The sequence below is a fragment of the Erythrolamprus reginae genome, chromosome 2, assembly GCF_031021105.1.
Source record: "Erythrolamprus reginae isolate rEryReg1 chromosome 2, rEryReg1.hap1, whole genome shotgun sequence".
Lineage (NCBI taxonomy): Eukaryota > Metazoa > Chordata > Lepidosauria > Squamata > Dipsadidae > Erythrolamprus > Erythrolamprus reginae.
This window is the reverse complement of record NC_091951.1, coordinates 102090656-102113245: the sequence shown is the minus strand read 5'-3', so window position 1 is coordinate 102113245 and position 22590 is coordinate 102090656. Positions and strand designations below refer to the sequence as shown.

Below are 22590 nucleotides of genomic sequence, written 5' to 3'. Positions count from 1 at the left end.
ATAGTCAGGGTTGGAGTTGAAAATTATAAACATAATTTCTAGGTTCTTTAGTTGCTTCCATTGCTTCCAGTAATATACGGCTTATTCTTAATTTTCTACAATGTTTGTATTACTTTGTGATTGCAGTAGTTTTAATATCATTACACAAAGGACTAAAGTGCAAGTTAACAGGGATTTCAGCTACCTGGGAAAAACAAATGGAAACTGCTCAGGATGTAAACCCCAGCAGTTCTTCAAACCAGCTATTCTTATTTGAAAAGAAAGAGAAATATTTGTCTGACTGAAACAAAGTAAATACCAAGTTGTGTTAGAGAAGCAACCAAGAGAATTCTTACTGATTTATTGAAGCCTTTCCGGCATGCATAGCAGAAAAGTAAATAGCGGTAAATATACCGCTTCACAGTGCTTTTAAAGCCCCCTTTAAGCAGTTTACAGAAACAGCACATTGCCCCCAACAATCTGGATCCTAATTTTACCAACCACAGAAGGATGGAAGGCTGAGTCAACCTTGAACCACAAACTGCTTGTAAAGATAGATAGATAAGCAGGTAGATAGGTAGATAAAGTTGACAGGATAACTCTGGGTGTCTTTCAGTCATAAAGTTATGTAGAAAGAATTTTGGTTTATGTGGTTACAGTTATATTTTGCTTCATTGTCCTTAATGTGTCAGTGATTTAAAAATGTCAAGCAGAATAAGCAAGAAGAGGAAATTACACACTGTTACTTAAGAAGTCTAATACTTTTAAATTGCAGGCAAGCCAGCAGAAAATGATGTGAAGCTTGGATCATTAAAATTGAAACCAAATACTAAAATCATGATGATGGGGACTCGTGAAGAAAGTTTGGTAAAATATCTTCATGCTCTATTAAAGCACAGATACCAATTTCCCAGCAGCCGATAAGGTCCCACAGAGTTGGCCTTCTCCGGGTCCTGTTGACTAAACAATGTTGTTTGGCGGGCCCTAGGGGAAGAGCCTTCTCTGTGGTGGCCCCGGCCTTCTGGAATCAACTCCCCCCAGAGATTAGAACTGCCCCCACCCTCCTTGTCTTTTGCAAATTACTTAAGACCCACCTTTATCGCCAGGCATGGGGGGGAGACACCTCACCCAGGTTTTTACATTTTATGTATGGTATGCGTGTGTTGCATGGTTTTTAAATGATGGGGTTTTTAGCTGTTTTTTAATATTAGATTTGTTTCCATTGTAACATTGTTATTTTTATTGTTGTGAGCTGCCCCGAGTCTTCGGAGAGGGGCGGCATACAAATCTAATAAATAATAATTATTATTATTATTATTCTAATGGCTATAAAACTCACTAAAATGTAACCATCAAAATCATGTTAAAATAATGTAAAGAACCTGCTTTTGTGAAAACTTTCAGTGTGGTCCTTTGTGTAAGTATTTGCCTTTGCACAATACATATTAATGGACTAAATTTATTATTCCAAATGCAGGATTCCTATACATCATGCAAACGTATGAAATAGAGTACCATTTGCTAACCATTTTATTTATTTCTATGTTCTTTTTGTTGTTGGCAGCAGCCTTTAATTAAATGGTAGCTGCTGATTTCTTGTGAGTGTCTATCAATTCATTCAACCATGTTTACTCTGTTAATTCCTATAGTATGAATAGCTATCAAGAAATCATTGGCTTGGGCTGCAGTCCTTTGATTCCTAAGATAATGTTGTGTAGGCTATTGGACAAATCACATTCTCTTTTATAGCCTGTGAGAATGTTCCAACTTGAAAAAAAATGATTCAGGATCCTCTCTTGGTTTCTGAAAAAAAATTTCCATTCCTCCTGTTCCAGTAGCACTCTTAAAAGGGGAGAGGAAAAGAGAGGGAGGTTTGAGATATCTAACATGTCACACCATAGGAACAGGGGAGATATTGCTACCAAGCACTTCTACAACTCAATGATACTTCTAAAAAGAAATTTAGTGCAACACTTGACTTGGATTGAACTTTTTCTCCCATTGTTTGAAGTGAAAAAGATATTAAAAAATTGGAGCCTTTAATATTAAAAGTGTAGACTGGATTTTCCTTTTTCTTCCTATATGGACCAAGATCCAAGTTCTTTTTTTATATATATAATTTGTTTTATCTTTTTTTAATATACACACCATAAATATTTTGTAGACAGTGTATTGACTGGGTCAAGTATTTTTTAAACAATGCTAACAGTAATAATGCAAATTAGTATGCAGAATCCTGATCTTCCAACTTCAACAGTACCATTCTCTCTTTATAATTTTTCATCATTTTTTCCAGTAGTTCATTTAAACATACCGTATATACTCGAGTATAAGTCGCCCCGACTATAAGTCGAGGCACCTACTTTTGCCACAAAAACCGGGGTAAATTTCCGCGTATAAGTCGAGGATGGAAAATGCAGCGGCTACTGGTAACTTATTAAAATGGAAACCAATAAAATTACATCAATTGAGGCATCAGTAGGGTAAATGTTTTAGAATATTTATTTCAAAGAAAACCAGTAAACTAGCTCTGTAAGTTTAAAAGAGGGTAAACAGGTAAATGTACCCCAAGGCAGTATAGGCAAAAAAAATGCAAGTACTGTACTTACCTCAATCCCCCACTGCTCCTGCTGGTTTGGGTTAGGGTTAGGATATTTGGCCTCTCCTTGCCTCAAAGAGATACAATTTCCCTCTCTATTTACTATTACTGAACATCCAAAATATACTATTTAATTCTATGTATATATGCCATATGTATACATACATATTACACACAGGCACACAAAAATATACCGTACATTGTTTACTATATAAACTGTATACCGGTATGTATATTTACAGAGAGAGAGAGGGAGGGAGGGAGCTCTTGTAAAATTACCGGTATACTGTATACGGTACATTCAACCTCACTTACTGTAATAGGAAAAACAAACCCAGAGTCCACATTCTGCCACACATTTAACCATAACTAGAACATTACACATACCTTCAGATGTACCAGTACTTCCCTAGCTTGCACATCACTGTTAGAGCTAGGAAATGTCATGGATTGAGTAAAATGTGGTGATTCTCACTGAACAACGCTTTTGTTTAACAACCACAATTTTGGGCTCAATTGTGGTCATAGGTCTGTCTGTCTGTCTTTCTTTCTTTCTGTCTGTCTCTCTCTCCTTCCTTTCTTCCTTCTTCCCTCCCCTTTCTTTTTCTGTCTGCCTATCTTCCTTCCTTTTTCTTTCCTTCTTCCGTCCCTTCCCTCCCTCCCTTTCCTTTTTTGTCTTTTTTCCTTCCTACCATCTTTCTTTGTCTCTCTTTCTTTCTACCATCTTTTTTTCTTTCTTTCTGTCTTCCTTCTTTCCTAACTCCTTCCTTCCTTCCCTCTCTCCCTCCCTCTTTCCTTGCCGCCCAACTCCAACAGGACTCTGGGTGGCTCACAACAACTAAAAAGCAATATAAAATGTAACAACAATACAACAGCATATAGCATAAAATGCATAAATAACCCTTAAAATGCCTTGACACTGGCAATGAGTAAAATGCCAACTGTATAAGACAGGGACTTTAAGACAGAGGAGGGGGCACCCCTGCTCAGGTGCAGAGCACAAAGCAGGGCTAAGTCTCCAAATGAAAGATGCAGAGAACTACCATAATTTTCCTGGAAGGCTTGAGCACCGGTGCTTTTCATTCTAGAAAAACAACTCAGCCTGGCATCCCCCTCCCCCCTCCCCACCATGGAAATACCCATTGACAGGACGCCTGCCGGTGTCTCTTTCGGCTGCATCCAGTTTACGTCACGCTCCCTTTAGCCTTCTGGGAGCCGTAGTGTCTCTTTGGGCAGAGCGGCTGAGCCCGCCTCCTCGAAAAGACTACAACTTCCAAGAGGCACCGGGAGGGAAGTGTGGGCGAAGGGGGCGGGCGCCCGCGGAGTTGGTCGTGCGAATAGTAGAATGAAAAGGCAGCCAAGTCGGCAAAATAAAGGCGAGTGAGTGAGGGAAGGGAATGTCAGGAGGGAATGGCTCACTGCTTTTCCACCCAGCCAGCCCCTTCCCACTGAGACGAGGAGGATCATGCAGTCTGGCAAACGTTTTTCACCTGGCAGGAGCCTTGGCGCGGGGCACGCAGAAAGTGAAGTCCCGGCAAATGGGTAGCTGGCAAGGACCACATTCTCCCATCCGCTCCTTGCTCTGGCCATTTCAGAGGACAACCCCCCTCCATCGCCCACTCCGGTAATTTTCTATTGGAAAAATCCATTGCTGCAATCCCAAACGTTCATTTTTTTAAAAAAAGCTGAGAAGCTGGGATTGCAGCAAGGAATCCCAGGGCGGACGGGGGAGGTGCCTCCACGGACATAATCACCTTCTTTTGGTGATTGCTGCCTGCTTGGAATGCCCATCACCGTCAGGTCGCAATTTCCTTTCCTACAACGAAAAGAGGCGGCACCTTCCTGAAGCGCTCGGTTAAGTGGCTGGAGGAAGGTGGGGCAATTGCCGCCTCTTTCGAGCTGAAGGAAAGGCAGACCACCACCTTTCCCTCAGCCGCTTCCCGGAGACCGCTTTGGGACATCGCTTTGGGTGCGCCTGCTTTTCCTACAACAAAGAGAGGTGGCTGGGGGAAGGGCTGGCCGGTTGCCACCTCTCCGCTGTAGAAGAGGCAGGCGCACCCGAAGCGATGTCCCTAAGCAGTCTCCGGGAAGCGGCTGAGAGAAAGACAGTCGTCTGCCTTTCCTTCAGCTCAAAAGAAGCGGCAACTGCCCTGCCTTTCCCCAGCCGGTTAATTTGAAGCGCTGGGTTAAGTGGCTGGGGGAAGGCGGTATTCTCGCCGGCTTTTTTTCTCTCTAATGCGGCGTTCGAGTGGTTGGCTGGTTCCTTTGCTTGTGCGCTAGAGAAAAAAAGCCGGTGGGTTGGCGAGAATACCGCCTTCCCCCAGCCACCTAACCCAGCGCTTCAAGTTAACCAGCTGGGGGAAGGTTGGGCAGTTGCCGCGTCTTTCGAGCTGCAGGAAAGTCAAGACGGCTGCCTTTCCCTAAGCCGCTTCCTGGAGACCGCTTAGGGATATCGCTCTGGGAGAGGGGGCAACTATTCCAGTTAAGAAGCAATAATCCATCCCCCCTCCACTGGCTTTTTTCCTCTCTAGCGCACAAGCAAAGGAACCAGCCAACCACTCGAACGCCGCGCTAGAGAGGAAAAAAGCCGGTTGGCTGGGGGGGGGGGATTCTTGCTTCTTAACCGGGCAGTTGCCCCTTCTCCCAGAGCGATATCCCTAAGCGGTCTCCAGGAAGCGGCTTAGGGAAAGACAGCCGTCTGCCTTTGCTTCAGCTCGAAAGAAGCGGCAACTGCCCGGTTAAGAAGCAAGAATCCACACATCCCCCCAGCCAACCGATTTTTTTCCTGTTTAGCGCGGCGTTCGAGTGGTTGGCTCTTGCGCGCAAGCAAAGAAACCAGACAACTACTCGAACGCCGCGCTAAAGAGGAAAAAAGCCGGTTGGCTAGGGGGTGGATTCTTGCTTCTTAACCGGGCAGTTGCCCCCTCTCCCAGAGCTTCTTTGGAGCTGAAGCAAAGGCAGACGGCTGTCTTTCCCTAAGCCGCTTCCTGGAGACCGCTAAAGATATCGCTCTGGGAGAGGGAGCAACTGCCCGGTTAAGAAGCAAGAATCCAAACCCCCCCCCAGCCAACCGGCTTTTTTCCTCTTTAGCGCGGCGTTCGAGTGGTCTTGCGCGCAAGCAAAGGAACTAGCCAACCACTCGAACGCCGCGCTAAAGAGGAAAAAAGCCAGTTGGCTATAAGGTGGATTGTTGCTTCTTTACCGGAACAGTTGCCCCCTCTCCCAGAGCGATGTCCCTAAGTGGTCTCCAGGAGCGGTTTAGGGAAAGACAGCCGTCTGCCTTTGCTTCAGCTCAAAAGAAGCGGCAACTGCCCGGTTAAGAAGCAAGAATCCACCCCCTAGCCATCCAGCTTTTTCCCTCTTTAGCGCGGCATTCGAGTGGTTGGCTGGTTCCTTTGCTTGCGCGCAAGTGGGAGAAAAAAGCCGGGAAGAGGCTAACCCGCCCAAGCCAGCAATGCTAGCCAGGCTCCCGCTTGCGCCCTCTTGTGGTGACTTGTCAGTCACCCAAGTATAAGTCGAGGTCGGGTTTTTCAGCCCATTTTTTGGGCTAAAAAACTCGACTTATACTCGAGTATATACGGTAAATAACATTTCTTTGCGATATGTATTTGTTATCCTCTACTAAGTTACTAATAATATTTTGAAAATTACTCATTATTCCACCATAATTTCAATACCACAAAAATCTAGAACTGCTAAGACCAATATAACAAAATTTAATCAACCAGGAATATATCCCAAATTCCCTCAATTTTTAATTTAATTTAATTTAATTTATTACATTGATAGGCTGTCCATCTCCTTGTGGACTCTAATCCTTAAAAGTTGAAATTGACAATATACTTTGTTGTTGGTAGTTGCAGAGTCATGTCTGACATATCAGGGCCCATGGAAAATGTTCCTCCAAGCCTTCCTGTATTTTAAGGCTTGCTATGGGCATTGCTTTCGCCTCTTAATTGTCAGTCTTTAATCTTACCCAGTTTCAATGCTCTGTCCATGGACCACTCCAGCACAAATCCTATGGTCCCAGTTACCCCAGCTGGTGACTGCCAAAAATGGCCGTCGTCCCTGTTGCCATTCGGAGAGCTTTCTTTGGACCTAACAAGGAAATTCCGAGTTCCTCGTGATCCACGAAGCACTTCTTCTTTCTTTGCTGCCCCTACAAGGCAGCTTTGACCCTGTAGGGCCTCCAGACAGTGGTTACCAGCTAGATTTCTCAGGGCTCAATGGAACCCACTATTTATCAAGCCATTTTCATCATGATGTCAATTGGAAGTACGACCAAGATCCATGTTCTGTGTGGGTTACAGAAGTTTGAATGGTAATCTCATCTTATTCTTTGCTCACAAACCCCAGGATGCAATTCATTTCATATTAAGCCAAGACTCCATGGCTGTATGGCTGCTTCTTTTTTCTTTTTTGGGTAACCCACCAAATTAAGTAAACACATGACTATTTCTGTGCTAATTTGTTTAAAAAATTACCTTCATTATAGGAAGATGTCCTCGGGCCACCTCCTGATAATGAAGATGTAGTCAATGATTTTGATATTGAAGAGGAAGTTGTTGAAGTAGAAAATCGGTGAGTGACAGAGTAATAAGTGAATAACTAACTAAAAAAACTACAGCCATATGATGCTTATATTGTTTGTGTTTAGGGAGGAGAATCTGCTGAAAATCTCCCGCAGAGTTAAGGAGTACAAAATAGAGATACTGAATCCTCCAAGAGAAGGGAAGAAATTGTTAGTCCTTGATGTCGACTACACATTGTTTGGTAAGTCATCAACCTTAGGTTGAAACTGTTACTCACTGTTTAATGTTTTATATCTTGATTGTTTATTACTTTTATTGTATAATTTATAGCTCTTATACAGCATGGTTTACAATAGGGGTGTCAAATTCAATTCATTGAGGGCTATATCAGGGTTGTGTTTGACCCCGGTGGCTGGGTGAGTGTGGCATGAGTGGGCATGGCCATCTCAACATCATTGATGTCAGAATCACCTATGGAGGCCAAGCACTCTGCCAGCGAAAATGGGCTCCCTAGCTCCATTTTTTATTGTGATGGCCTCTTGCAACTCTCTGCCTATGAAAACAGAGCTTGCCAGGGCTGTCTGCAGCCCCTCCAAGCTCAGTTTTTGCTGGCAGAGGCAGGGCGGGTCAGTCCTTCACTGTTTCCAGGGTGGCCCCTTGGGCCAGTTCTACGCACTCTGCGGGCTGGATCCAGCCCTTGAGCCTTGAGTTTGGCACTCCTGGCTTACAACAGCAATTACTATATCTCAAATAGTAATAGCAGGCATATCATGGTAACAACATAAAACCATAAGACAGTAAGCAACAGGACACAAATATTTTAAGTATCTTTTGAAAAACCACCAGGGAGGGAAATATAAACATATTGAAGTCAAATAATTTTAATAAGTCCATTATGAAAATACTTCATTTCCTGTTACCTGCTAATCCAATGGCCCTTAATCCCCATCTGTAAAATATCTCTTCTGTAAGGCTAATTATATGGTATGCATATGGTTAGTTCTTTGGTAAACATATGAGTCTAGGTTTTAAAGATAAAATGCTGAACATGAAAGCAAGCAGGCAGTCAATTGATTACAGTCATGTTTTTAAAATGTATACTTAACTCTTTATAACACGGGGAAAACACTGATAACAATAATTTAATATAAATCATTTAATATCATAGTAAGCATTATAATTCTCTGTGAGATAGCTTTGATTATGTAATATTTAAATTCAGATGTTAACAAAAATCTGAAATCCATAGGTCAGTTAAAAGATTGTGGTTCCAAGTAATCAAAGTTTTGCTCCCTGTTTTAGACGTAACAGAGATTGAACCTAGGATAAGAAGAATCTGTGCTGACTGTAGATATATATATAAAAGTTGAAAAAATGGTGATCACTTAGACCTAATGTTGATCCCCAGCTTTTTGAAATCTTATTTAGCAATTTGGGAGTGTCACATCCACAGGGTAGTAGTTATGATCTTCAATTGTATGTTGTGGAATCATTCTCTTATTTTCTTAATTAAAAGTTTTACAAGGAACATTAAAACAAAAAGTAAGAAACAATGTAGGAAGTACGAAAACAAAATAGAAAGAAAAAGTTTCCAAGTTCCTTTGCAGCAAATATAAGTAAAAGTACAAAATAATCGACTTCCGGGTGGCAGCGGCGCTGCGTCGGGAGGCTGGGCACAGAGCTCCGTCCCCGAACTTCCTTTTTTCTCCCTGGTGGTCGTGATTCGGCGATCCGATTGGACCTGGAGGGTCCAATCCAAGAACAGGGGGTTTCCGGATGCCCGAGGGGTAGTTCGCCACTGCCTCAAAGGGAAAGGGACTGCCCCCTAGCAGCAGGAGAGAAGAACCGGGTCCTGGAGATGTCTGGCGCCCGGCCATAGCAGCACGCCCACAAAGAAGGGAGGAAAAACATCAAATCAAGAAGTTGATCGGAGTAAATAGATCATCAGAGAAGAAGAGAAGATAATAGAACAAGATAATCCCACAAAATCATAATTATAAGAAATTACAATTGAATTAAGGCGAAGTATAAAAGTTGTTAAGTAAATTGCCCGTGTGAGCGGACTTCTATAAACTGGAACTTGAATTGGCTCACATGACTACCATGACTATTTGGAAAGAATAAGAGCGAACTTGCTTCAAATAAATAATTTTTTGTGTGTGACTCTGTCCCTGGAAAGTTTTCTTATATATTAGAACCGAGGGAATAAGGATTGAATTATACTTTAACAAAACTAAAGAAAATTCAAAGTCGCTGGGTTTTTTTTTCCTTTATTTTTTTCTCTGGCAATTGGATTTAAAGGAACAATATGAAAGTATTTTACAAGATGGAGGATTACTGAAGACAAAGGACTAGGAAATATACCGTAGTACAGAAGTTTTGGTTTGACAAGAAGTTTTGTGCTTTAGGCTTTGAGACTTTATTTGGACGTTGAAATCAGACTTATACATTGGAATAATGAAAGAAAATTGGACTACAATGAATTTAAATTAACTGGATCATTTTTATAATACATGGATTGGATAGAAGAATTTTAACCATGGACTATAATGGATTGTGTTTCTACATTGATTAAAAGAATTTTTGCCACTTAGCAGAACTTTAATTGGATTATATAACATTATACAGGACTAATTAATTCTTGGCACAGTTGATTTATTTGAAAACAAGAAAAGGACTGATTTGGGTTTTTTTCTTTTTTTTACTACAAGGACACTACAGGATTCCACAGAAAGTTAAGTTTAAGTATATTTAGTTTTAGTTGTACAGTGATCCCCCGATCATTGAGAGGGTTCCGTTCCAGGACCCCCCGCAATGAGCGGGTTTTCGCGAAGTAGCGCTGCGGAAGTAAAAACACCATCTGCGCATGCGCAGATGGTGTTTTTACTTCCCAGCAGCGAGGAGCCGAAGATTGGGGTTTCCCTGCCGCCCACGCCCACGTTCGCCTTTGACTTCGGGACTCAGTTGGTAAACCGCACGGCTGTTTTAAAACGTCGCCGCCGGCATGTCCCGAAGCCAAACGAACCCGGGTGGCCGGGCGAGCAGCGAGCGAACGGCGGGTGGCCGGGCGAAGGGCGGGCGAAGGGCGGGCGAGCCAGGTGAACGGCGGGCGAATGGCGGGTGGCCGGGTGAACGGCGGGCGAAGGGCGGGTGGCCGGGCGAAGGGCGGACGAGCGGCGAACGGGGGAAGACCCAGGGAAGCCGCCCAGCAGCTGATCTGCCCGGCGCCATCTACGCATGCGTGCCCATAGAAAAAAAGGGCGTGCATGCGCAGATGGTGTTTTTACTTCCGGGTTCAAAAATCGCCATATAGCCGTTTCGCAATCATCGGGAGCGCAATACCCGGGGGATCACTGTAATATTTTTTCCTTATTCAATTATTCAGAAGAGTAGAATGAATTGCTAATTTCCCCCCCCTCCCTCTCATTCTGGCATATCCCCCACTCCTTACTATATTTTGGTTGCATTAGTGTTGCTTTTTAGTATAATATAATATAATATTTGTTTTAATTGTTCTCCTTTGCTCTGTTTTTCTCTTCTCTTTTTCCTTTTTTTTGAATATTTTAATAATTAGTTTGAATAATAATAGCTTGAATAATAGTTTGTTTAACTGAATATTAGTTTTAATATTTTATATTTTATATATTCAACTTTACTTAAAATATAAGGTAATATCTTTTTTCCTGCTTTTTTCTGCTTATTCCTTTTTTAATTTTGCCATAACTGATAAATACACCATTGTTTTTTTCTTTTTAAAGTTTTTTCCTTTTCTTCTATTTTTAAAGAATTTTTTTAAGTAATTAGAATTGCATTTTACTCCATTCATATTTTATTATTTTTATTATACGCATTATATTATTGTATTTAGTTTAAAATAGTAGTCATAATAATTATTTTCTAAGTATAATTAATTTTTAAGTATGAAGTAAAATAGATGATGTTATCTGTCATATTTTTGAGTTGTTAAGTTGATGTCATTTTGGAAGGTCTGAGGAAGTTTAGAAATTCTTTTAAGATGTCAAGCACGACTACTATTATAAAAACCTCAAAAAACAGACTTTAATTCCATCCTCTACTCCCTAAGGATCTCCATCGCCATCTCCATCACAACAAAGGACGATAACAAGTATGCTGGATAAGGTGTTAACCATGTCTACCAAGGATAAAGACAAAGACAAAACAATGCAGTCCAACTTTTCAACAATACAAGAAACTTTAAATACTTTGAAAGACTTTATGTTTAAATCTCAAGAAGATGCAACCCAACAACGAGAGGCTATAAAAGAGGACGCAACACAACAAAGAGAAGCTATAAAAGAGGACGCAACACAACAAAGAGAAGCTATAAAATCAGAGTTGGCAGAATTTAAAACGGAGATGGCTCAATTGAAAGTTGACATGGGAGAGATGAAAGACCAGATAAAGGAGATGCAACAAACATTACAAGAAAGTGATGACCGAGTTAAAAAAGTTGAAGAGAAGTCTGACAAAACCGAAAAAAGAATGGACTACTTTGAAGGTAGAGCTGATGCAAGATATAGAAGGTATGATGAATCAATCACTCAGTTGGAGATGCAACGTGCTTCGTATGGGCTAAGATTTCAGAATATAAAAGAGGAAAAAGATGAAGACTTAAAAATGACTATGGCTGAAACTATTGGAGGAATACTCCAAGAGGATCCCACAGCACTACTGAAAGAAATCGATGAAGTTTACAGAACTTCGAATAGTTACATTCGTCGCCACAATCTTCCGAGAGAGATACACATTAAGTTCACAAGAAAAGCTTTGCGAGATGACATACTCCACTGGTCAAGAAACTCCAAACTCCAACATCAAGGAATTGAAATAAAAATATTAAAACAAGTTCCAAGAAGCGTCAGAGAAAGCAGAAGAGACTATCACTTCCTAACCAGAATTTTGATTAAAGAAAATATAACTTTCCGTTGGCTCATTCCACAAGGTCTATCTCTGACTTGGCGTTCTACAAGATACAAACTGGAAAATATAGATCAAGCCATGTACTTTTTTGAAAACAGTGGTATCAGCCATCTGGACCATACAGCTAAACAACAAGCGGTCCAACAACAACCAGTACAACACCAATCAGGGGATAAACCAGCAATCCAACAAGAAGAAGATTTGGGGGCGACTGCTCAGATAATTGAGCAGGACCAAGGTGCCAGAAGAGTTCAACCTCAGCGAGAAACCAAAAAACCTACTAAATGACAATAAGTAAAGACTTAAAAATCTTTTCTGTAAATGTTAATGGACTTAATGAACCAAGGAAAAGGAAACAAATCTTTTCTAAAATCAGAAATCAAAATGCTCAAATTGCAATATTACAAGAAGTGCATATCAAAAAAATAACCAAAAATTATTGTTGAATCCCAAAATTGGAAAAATGTATGCTGCATTAGCAGACCAAAAAAAAGGAGGAGTGGTGATGTATGTTGAGAATTCTATAAATTCCAAACAAATATTTAAGGATAATGAGGGTAGAATATTGATTGTACAAGTTGATATTGAACCTAGACCTCTAGTTATTGCTTCTATCTATGCCCCTAATGAAGATCAAATGACATTTTACAAAAATCTACACCAAACAATAATAGAACTAGCTATTGAAAATGTATTAATAATTGGTGATTTTAACGCTATCGCGAATAGACAGCTAGACCATTCAGGGGGGGGGGGGGTAACAATAAAAGGAAAAAAAGTAAAAAAACAAGAAGGAATTTACTACCTAGTACTTTTTCAAAAAATGAAAGTGGAACTATTATTAAATGATATCTGGAGGGAAAGATACCCTCACAAGAGGCAATATACCTTCTACTCCAACCCCCACAAAATTTGGACAAGAATAGACATGGTATGGGCACCAAAAATGGTAGCAGAACAAATAAAAGAGGTCGAGATAGATGTTAATACATGGGCTGATCACAATCCAATAGTGGTCTCTATGAGAATGAATAATAAACAGAATAACTGGCGGATGAATAGAAACATTTTAAATGATAAGAAATATAAGGATTGGATTGAGAAAGAATTAAAAATATTTTTTGAAATTAATAAAAACTCAGACACCACTCCACAAAATTTATGGGATACAGTTAAAGCTTATATAAGAGGATTAACAATATCCTACACAGCAAAATATAACAAGGAAAGCAAATTAAAGTATGTACAATTAACAAATGAATTAAAACAACTAGAATTTTTATCGCAGCAACATATCAAGAATAGAGATTTAAAAACAGAAATAAACGTAATTAAACATAAAATTAGAATCATAGAACAAGATCAGATAACTGAAAAAATTAAAAGAGCAAAGCAACACTATTTTGAACATGCAAACAAACCAGGCAGATGGCTAGCATATAAACTTAGAAAACAGAGACAATCAAAATTAATTAAAAAACTAGAAGACAAAGATGGTATAATAAAATATGATACAGAAGGAAAGGCAGACATTGTGTATAATTTTTATAAAGATCTATATGCAAAAGATAATATCAGCGAAGATGAAGTTTTTAACTATCTACAATCTTCAAAATTACTACAAATAACAGAGGACCAACAGGCCACCATGGATGGACCAATAACAATGGAAGAACTCCTAATAATAATCAAAAAACAGAAAAATAATAAGGCCACGGGCCCAGACACCATACCGGCAGAATGGTATAAAATAGAAAACGAAACAATAAGAAATAACATGTTAGAAATCTTCAATCTATGTAGACTAGAGGGTAAAATTCCTAAATCTTGGTCAGAATCACTAACAACTTTAATACACAAACCGGGCACAGAGCCAGAAAAAATTAAAAATTATAGGCCTATATCATTATTAAATGTAGATTACAAGATATTTATTGCTATCTATGCAGACAGACTTAAAAGAGTCATAAATGGAATAATACATCAAGATCAAAATGGGTTTCTACCAGGGAGACAAATTAAAAATAACCTTAGAACAGTTATAAATACACTAGAGTACTACAAACAATATCCAGGTAAGACAGCATCCTTAATGTTCTTAGATGCCCAAAAGGCCTTTGATAATGTCAACTGGATATTTATAAAAATGCAATTAAATAAAATGAGATTTGGCCCAAAATTTGTTAATTTAATAGATACCATTTATTCAAAACAAACAACTAATATAATATTGAATAATAACCAACTACCAATACTTGAGATAAATAAGGGAGTTCGTCAAGGTTGTCCTATATCACCATTGCTATTCATTATGATTCTTGAAACTCTATTAATTAAAATAAGAGCAGATCCTAAAATAAAAGGCCTAACTGTAGGAGATGAAACTTATAAAGTCCAAGCCTTTGCAGATGACTTAACGTTTATGATTGAAGAACCGATAACAACAGTTCCCACATTACTGCAAGCTATTGAACAATATGGAAAGGTAGCAGGCTTAAAGATAAACAAAAGTAAAACACATTTTTAAACTAAAAATATGAGCAAAACACAAGAAACCAAATTAGAAAGCATTTCCGGAATAAAGATTGTTAAAAAAGTAAAATATTTAGGAATTAATCTAACAGCGAAAACAATAACATTAAAAAATGATAACTATACAAAATTACTAACAGAAATTAAAAAAGATTTAGCAATGTGGAATAACCTGAAAATATCATTTCTAGGAAGAGTTGCAACAATTAAGATGAATATTTTACCTAAGGTCTTATTTCTCTTCCAGGTAATTCCAATAAATCCAGGGGGAATCTTTTTTAAAACTTTGACAAATCTAGTTTAAAAATGTATATGGCAAGGGAAAAAAGCAAGGATAAAAATAAATTGTTTAGAAGATATTAAAGAAAGAGGAGGATTTGGCCTTCCAAATTGGAAATTATACTACCAGGCTGCCGCACTAACATGGATTAGAGATTGGATAACTTTAGAGAATAAAAGAATATTAAATCTAGAAGGACATGATCTTATGCTTGGATGGCACGCATTTATATGGTATGACAAGGAAAAAAACCACTCATATTTTAAAAGACATACATTAAGGAAGTATTTATTAGAGGTTTGGAAAAACATAAGGAAAAATCATTTTTTAAATATCCCAGAATGGCTTGCCCCCCTAGAAGCAATAACACATCCGAAGTCTATAAAAGACAAGAAAATATTTTTTAGATATAAAGAATTACTAAATGACCAGATTAAGTTAAAATCTAGGATTAAATTATAAGAAGAAGGGATAATAATAGACTGGTGGCATTACGCCCAGATCCGATCTAGATACCAGAAGGATAAAACTCTCTATATTTTTAATAAAAGTAACAATTTGCTAAGTAATCTAATCACTACCAATCCAACAAAAATGATAGGTAAAATATATAAATTCCTTATTGCTCATAAAAATATAGAGTTGACCTTAAAAGATACTATGATAAGATGGTGCAGAAATATTGGCAAGGAAATAGACATAGACACATGGGAGAAAGTTTGGATTAATAACTGGAAAATGACTAAATCAGTCTCATTAAAAGAAAATCAAATTAAAATGTTCTATAGGTGGCATCTCCCACCAAACAGGATAGCAAAAATGTTTCCCAAAACATCCCCACTATGTTGGAAATGCAAGAATGAAATAGGAACCTACTACCATCAATGGTGGACATGTGGTAAAGCTAAAATATACTGGAAGATGATAGAGAAAATAATAAAAGAAATAGTAAAGCAAGATATAGAAAATACCCCGGAATTCTACCTATTAGGAATTACCAACCAGACTTATAAGAAAGAAACTATTTAATTATACACATACTAACTGCGGCTAGAATAATATATGCGCAAAATTGGAAGGGGGAAGAAATCCCCAAGGAAGAAGAAGTTATAGCCAAAATATTAGATTGCACTGAAATGGATATGATGACAAGACGATTAAATGATCAAGAAGATACTAAATTCTATGAAACATGGAACAATGTTTATAAATGGATAGACAAGAAAAAATAAGATATACAAATTTATTTTTAGTCAATTTTTCGTATTTGTCTTTAGGTGATAACAATGTTAATATTAGTTTAAATGTATTTTTTGATGATTATGGTATAGTAGTTTATGTACAAGTAACATATTAAGAACTTTGGTTTATATACCTATAGTAGTTATAACTAGTTTAAATGTATTGTTTGATGATTATGGTATATTAGTTTATGTATAAGCAACATATAAAGAATTTTGGTTTATACACGTATAGTAGTAAAAATTAGATTAAATGTATTGTTTGATGATTATGATATATTAGTTTATGTATAAGCAACATATTAAGAATTTTAGTTTATATATGCATAATCCTTAAGATTTTGAAAATTCTAACCTAAATTTACTAGATTTTTTAATATTCAACATATATTCAATTATGTATTCTTTTTCTGTATTTGAATTCACACTTTCAAGAGAAGCGGGGGAAATACACCCCCGCTCTATGTTTAATGTTTGTATGTGTGTCTGTTTATTTTAAGAAAATTAATAAAAATTATTAAAAACAAAACAAAACAAGTATGCTGGCTAAGGAGAAAGAGAAGGAAAAGGAGAAAACTCCGAGACAGCCAACTCTTCAGACTATTCAAGATTCCTTAGCTGTCATTCAAGATCTTATGCAGAAGACACAAACTCAGATAAAAACCCAACTAGAAACAGATAAAGAGGAAGTGAAAAAATATTTTGAAGAAATGAAGCAAGAGATGGGCACGCTTAAAAAAGAGATTGGTGAAGTTAAAAGGATTATGAGTGAAATGAATGGAAATATGGAAGCAATACAACAAAATTTACAAGAGAACGAAAAAAGAATAAAAGCAACAGAAGAAAAAATCCAAGACATGGGACAGAAGGTAGAAGAATATGAAGAACACAACTATGCAGCCTGCAGAGGCTTCGACGAAGCAATAACCAACCTTGAACACCAATCTCCATCACACGGTTTGAGATTTCAAAATATTGAAGAAGAAAGAGATGAAGATTTATCAGCAAAAATGGCAGAAGTAATAGGAGAAGTCTTACAAGCTGATCCAGGAGAACTGATAAGAGAATAGACGAAGTTTATAGAGTTTCAACAGGATATGTAAGACGGCACAACTTACCAAGAGAAGTACACATTAAGTTTGCAAGAAGAATAATTAAAGATGATATCTTAAGACAGGCAAGAGATCAGACTTGGAAACATAAAGGGAAAGATATCATGATTTTGAAACAAGTTCCTAAGAGGGTAAGAGAAAGCCGAAGAGAATATTACTTCCTCACAAGTGTTTTAATAAAAAAGAACATTGTCTTTCGATGGCTGGTACCAGAAGGTCTCACCTTAACTTGGCAAGCAATGAAAGTAAAGATAGAGAGTGTGGACCAAGCAAGAACCTTTTTTGCCCAAAGCGTATTGGACAAGATAGATCAACTCCAGATAGAACTTAAGAGCAAAGAAGAAGCAAGGCGGTGGAGAAAGGGAAGAAACACAAGAAGTTAAAAATAAACAACCACAGATCCAACAAGAATTGGTCTTAGATACTAGACTGCGTGAACCGAAAGAAACCAAAAAATACTATAAATAAAGATGACACATGACTTGAAAAAGTTTTCAGTCAATGTTAATGAATTGAATAACCCGAAGAAAAGAAATCAAATAAAGCACAAATCAAGCACAAATAAATATTTTATAAGAAGTTCATAATAAAAAATCAAAGAGAAGCCTTCTTAAAAACCAAAAATTGGGGAAATTACATACTAGTTTGGCAAATCAAAAGAAAAGAGGAGTAGCAATGTACATTGATGAAATAATTGAATCCAAACAAATATATAATGATAGTGAAGGTAGAATTTTAATGGTACAATTGGAGTTAGAAACAAAACCTCTTGTAATTGTTTCAATTTATGCACCAAATGACAACCAAAAAGAATTCTATAATGATTTGCATGACAAAATAAATGAATTATCAATAGAAAACATGATAATATTAGGAGATTTTAATGCAATCTCAGACAATCAAATGGATTATACAGGGAAGAAAAAAGAGAAGGAAAAAAAGGTAATTCTACCTGCGATATTTTGGAAAATGCGTACAGAACTGTTATTAAAAGATATATGGCGAGAGTACCACTTAAAAAATAAACAATACACTTTTTATTCTAAACCGCATAAAACCTGGTCCAGGATAGATATGGCCTGGGCTCCAGCACATATAATGGAAAAAATTAGAGATATTGAGATAGAGACTAATACCTAGGCCGACCATAACCCTTTAGTTATATATTGGAAAGGCAAAATAAAAATAAACAACTGGTCGATGAATAGAAATATAGTAAAGGATCCCGAGTATAAAAAATGGATAGAGAAAGAATTAGAGGGGGGTTTTTTAAATAAACAAAAATAATGATACCACCTCACAAAACCTTTGGGACACAACAAAGGCATATATACGTGGGTTAACAATTTCTTTTACGGCCAAAAAAAAAAAAAACAAAGAGAGGAAAATACAACATCAAGAACTAGAGGAAGAATTGAAAAAAATAGAATTGCAAATTCAAAAAGATGAGCATGATGACAAAGTTAAAAATCAGAGAGAAGTAATAAAACATAAACTAAGGTTGATTGAACAAGAATCAATGGTAGAAAAAATAAAGAGAGCAAAACAGGAATATTTTGAACATGCAAATAAACCAGGAAGATGGTTGGCATATAAACTTAGGAAAGAGAGAGAAAATAAAATTATCAAAAAATTAATAGATACTAAAAGCGTAATAAGACATAGAACAGAGGAAAAAAAGGAAATAGCATTAGAATTTTACAGGAAATTATATGAGAGGGAAGAAATAAAGGAAGATTTAATTTTTGAGTATTTAAGGACTATAGATTTACCAGTTTTAACTGAAGCTCAACAACAAAGATTAAATAAGCCTATTACAGAAATAGAACTAAGACAATCTATTAAAAACCAGAAAAATAACAAAGCGACAGGCCCAGGCGCGATACCGGCAGAATTTTATAAGTTAGATATTGAAATACTTTTTAAAAATATCTTAGAAATAAATAATCAAATAATAGCAGAAGGTAAACTACCCAAAACATGGTCAGAAACTTTAATAACTTTGATACATAAAGTTAATAAAAGAATATGGGAATGTCGCGGGTTTGAAAATAAATAAAGAAAAGACACAGATATTAACAAAAAATATGACAGAGACACAGAGAAAATATTTAGAAAATTTAACAAATATGAAAGTTACAAAAAAGGTGAAATACTTAGGTATATGGATGACCTCCAAAGCCATATCTTTAAAAAATGACAATTATTTAAAACTGCTAGGACAGATTAAAAAAGATTTGGAAATTTGGAATAACTTGCAATTATCACTAGTTGGAAGAATTTCTACAATTAAAATGAATATCCTCCCCAAAAATTTATTCCTTTTTCAAGTTATCCCTATTGATCTTGGACAAATTTTTTTTGCCAAGTTATATAGTATAACAACAAAAAATTATATGGCAAGGCAAGAAACCAAGAATAAAACAAAATTCGTTAGAAGACCGTAAGGAAAGAGGAGGCCTAGGCCTCCCAAACTGGAAACTATATTACCAAACCACTGCCCTAACATGGATAAAAGAATTGTTAACTTTGGAAAACCAAAGATTGCTTAATCTAGAAGGCCACGATTTAATGCTGGGATGACATGCCTTTATATGGTATGGAAAGTTGAAAACCCATTCATATTTTAAAAGTAATATTATCAGAAAAGCATTGATTGATGTTTGGAATGAAATAAAGAAAAATCATTTCCTGGTAATGCCAGAATGGATCTCACCAATTGAGGCCATTTCACACCCAAACTTTTAAAAAGATGGTAAGATATGGAAATACAGGGATTTATTGGACAATCAATTAAAATTAAGAACGATGCAAGAATTACAAGAGTTAGGTATTTATTTGAATTGGTGGCAGTATGCACAGATTAGTTCTAGATATCAAAAGGATATTAAAATTTATATTTTTCAAAAAGAAAATAATATATTAGGTAAATTGTTAATTCAAAATCAAGGGAAACTAACTGGAAACGTATATAAATATTTAATAAATTTTAGAACGATAGGTTGGATATTGAAAGATAATATGATCAGTTGGTGCAAAAATTTTGGAAAAGAGATAAATTTGGAAACATGGGAAAAGGTATGGGTATATAATTGGAAAATAACAAAATCAATTTCTTTTAAAGAAAATCAAATTAAGATGTTTTATAGATGGCATCTCCATATAGGATTTCTAAAATGTTTCCTAATGTTTCTCCCACCTGTTGGAAATGCAAAAAAGAAATTGGTACGTACTTTGATACATGGTGGACCTGTCTTGGAGCCAAGAAATATTGGAAAAAAGTAGAGAAATGGTTAAAGGAAATAACGAACGAGAAGATTAGAAAGACCCCAGAATTCTTCCTACTAGGTATTTCAGGCATGAAGTATAAAAAAGAAATATATTATTTAATAATTCACATTTTAGTTTCGGCAAGGATCATATTTGTGCAGAAATGGAAAGAAAAGGAAATACCAAAAGATGAAGAAGTATTTCAAAAAATCATGGAATGTGCAGAATTAGACATGATGACAAGACGCTTGAGCAATCAAGCAGAAACAATTTTACAAAATATGGTACAACGTGTATAAATGGTGGAATTCTAAAAAATAGTTTTAAAATTATATAAGGATAAATTTATAATCATTTGAATTTATTATACTGTATAAGGTTTTTTTCTTTTTCTTTTTTTTCTTTTCTTTTAGATTAAATAAGTTATTTTAATTATTATACAATACTGTTAGATATAAAGCAATAGATTAAAATAGTATAATGATAGAGTATTTTTGTAATATTAAAAAATCTTAAATGTCTTTTATTATGTATTGAATTAATTGATTTTAATTAGCTTAATCATATTAAAATATTTTATGGACAAGGGAATTTATTTGAGTTACATGAATTATAATATAAAGATGGTAAATTTAAAAAGAACGTAGAATATTAAAAATTGTATTTCTGTATTGATCTGACTATAGTTAGATTTTTCTTTTTTGTATTAGTTAGACTTCTAAGATAAGCGGAGCAATGGTAGCTCCTTTAAATGTTAAATGTTGTTTGTCTTGTTTGTTTAAAGAAAAACAATAAAAATATTATTTAAAAAAAAGCAAGAAAGCATCATAAAAGCAGAAATGAGAGATTTGAAAGTCGAAATGGGAGAAGTGAAAGAATGCATAAAAGTAATGGGTGGAAAAATAGAAGTTCTACAAAAAACCTTAAAAGAAAATGGCCAAAGGATCAAAACTGTGGAAGGTAAAATGGAGAATGCAGAGCAGAAAATGGAAGAATTTGAAGAACATAGCAGTATAATCAATAGATGATTTGCTGAAGCAATAATCCATCTAGAATTACAACGTACTTCATATGGACTGAGATTTCAAAATGTGATTGAAGAAAAAGATGAAGATTTAGGTTTAAAAATGGCAGAGATAATAGGAGAGATTTTACAGATAGACCCTCAAGAATTGATAAAAGAAATTGATGAAATCTATAGAGTACAGACTAGCTTTGTTAGAAAACATAATTTATCGAGAATGGTTCATATTAAATTTATTAGGAAGACTATTGGAGATGACATTCTAAAATGGACAAGAAATCAAAGTCTGAATTACAAAGGAAAATAAATTCTAATCTTAAAACAAGTTCCAAAAAAGAGTAAGGGAAAGCAGGAGGTAATACTACTTTCTTACTAGAATATTAATTAAAGAAAACATAATCTTCTGATGGCTTATCCCTGATCTTATATTAAAGGATTAGAGATTAAAAAAGAATCCTACAAAGCCCAGGCATTCGCTGACAATGTCATCTTTATTATAAAAGATCCCTTAACATTGATACTAAAATTAATAGACTTAATAGAAGAATATGGGAATGTTGCAGGTTTGAAAAATAATAAGAATAAGACGCAATTATTTACAAAAAACATGACCGATTTACAGATAAAACAACTAGAAAAGTTGACAAATATGAAAATAACAAAGAAAGTAAAATATCTGGGTATTTGGATTTCAGGTAAAGCTATGTCATTAAAAAACAATAATTACATAAAACTCTTAGGTCAAATTTAAAAAGATTTAGAAATATGGAATAATCTACAATTATCATTACTTGGAAGATTTTCTACAATTAAGATGAATATTCTACCTTAAGTTCTGTTCTTATTTCAGGTAATTCCAATTAATACGGGAGGAATTTTTTTTAGAGAATTAACAAAGATTACAAAAAAAATTATATGGCAAGGGAAAAAAACCAAGAATAAAACAAAGTGCACTAGAAGATGTGAAGGAGAGGGGCGACCTCACCCTTCCAAATTGGAAACTATATTATCAAGCAGCAGCTCTATCTTGGATCAAAGAATGGTTAATTTTGGAAAATTAAATTTGGAATGCCATGACCT

At 36.1% G+C, this 22590-nt stretch overlaps 1 protein-coding gene across 1 annotated transcript in view; it reads left to right on the top strand.

Annotated features, from left to right (window-relative positions):
* The window catches only part of UBLCP1 (ubiquitin like domain containing CTD phosphatase 1), a 50047-nt gene that overhangs the window by 2700 nt on the left and 24757 nt on the right, over window positions 1–22590 (top strand). Inside the window, exons 3-5 of the mRNA XM_070738983.1 lie at window positions 755–846; window positions 7074–7159; window positions 7236–7351. Of these exons, the coding sequence (XP_070595084.1) occupies window positions 755–846; window positions 7074–7159; window positions 7236–7351 (294 nt within the window). The remainder of the gene's footprint in view (window positions 1–754; window positions 847–7073; window positions 7160–7235; window positions 7352–22590) is intronic.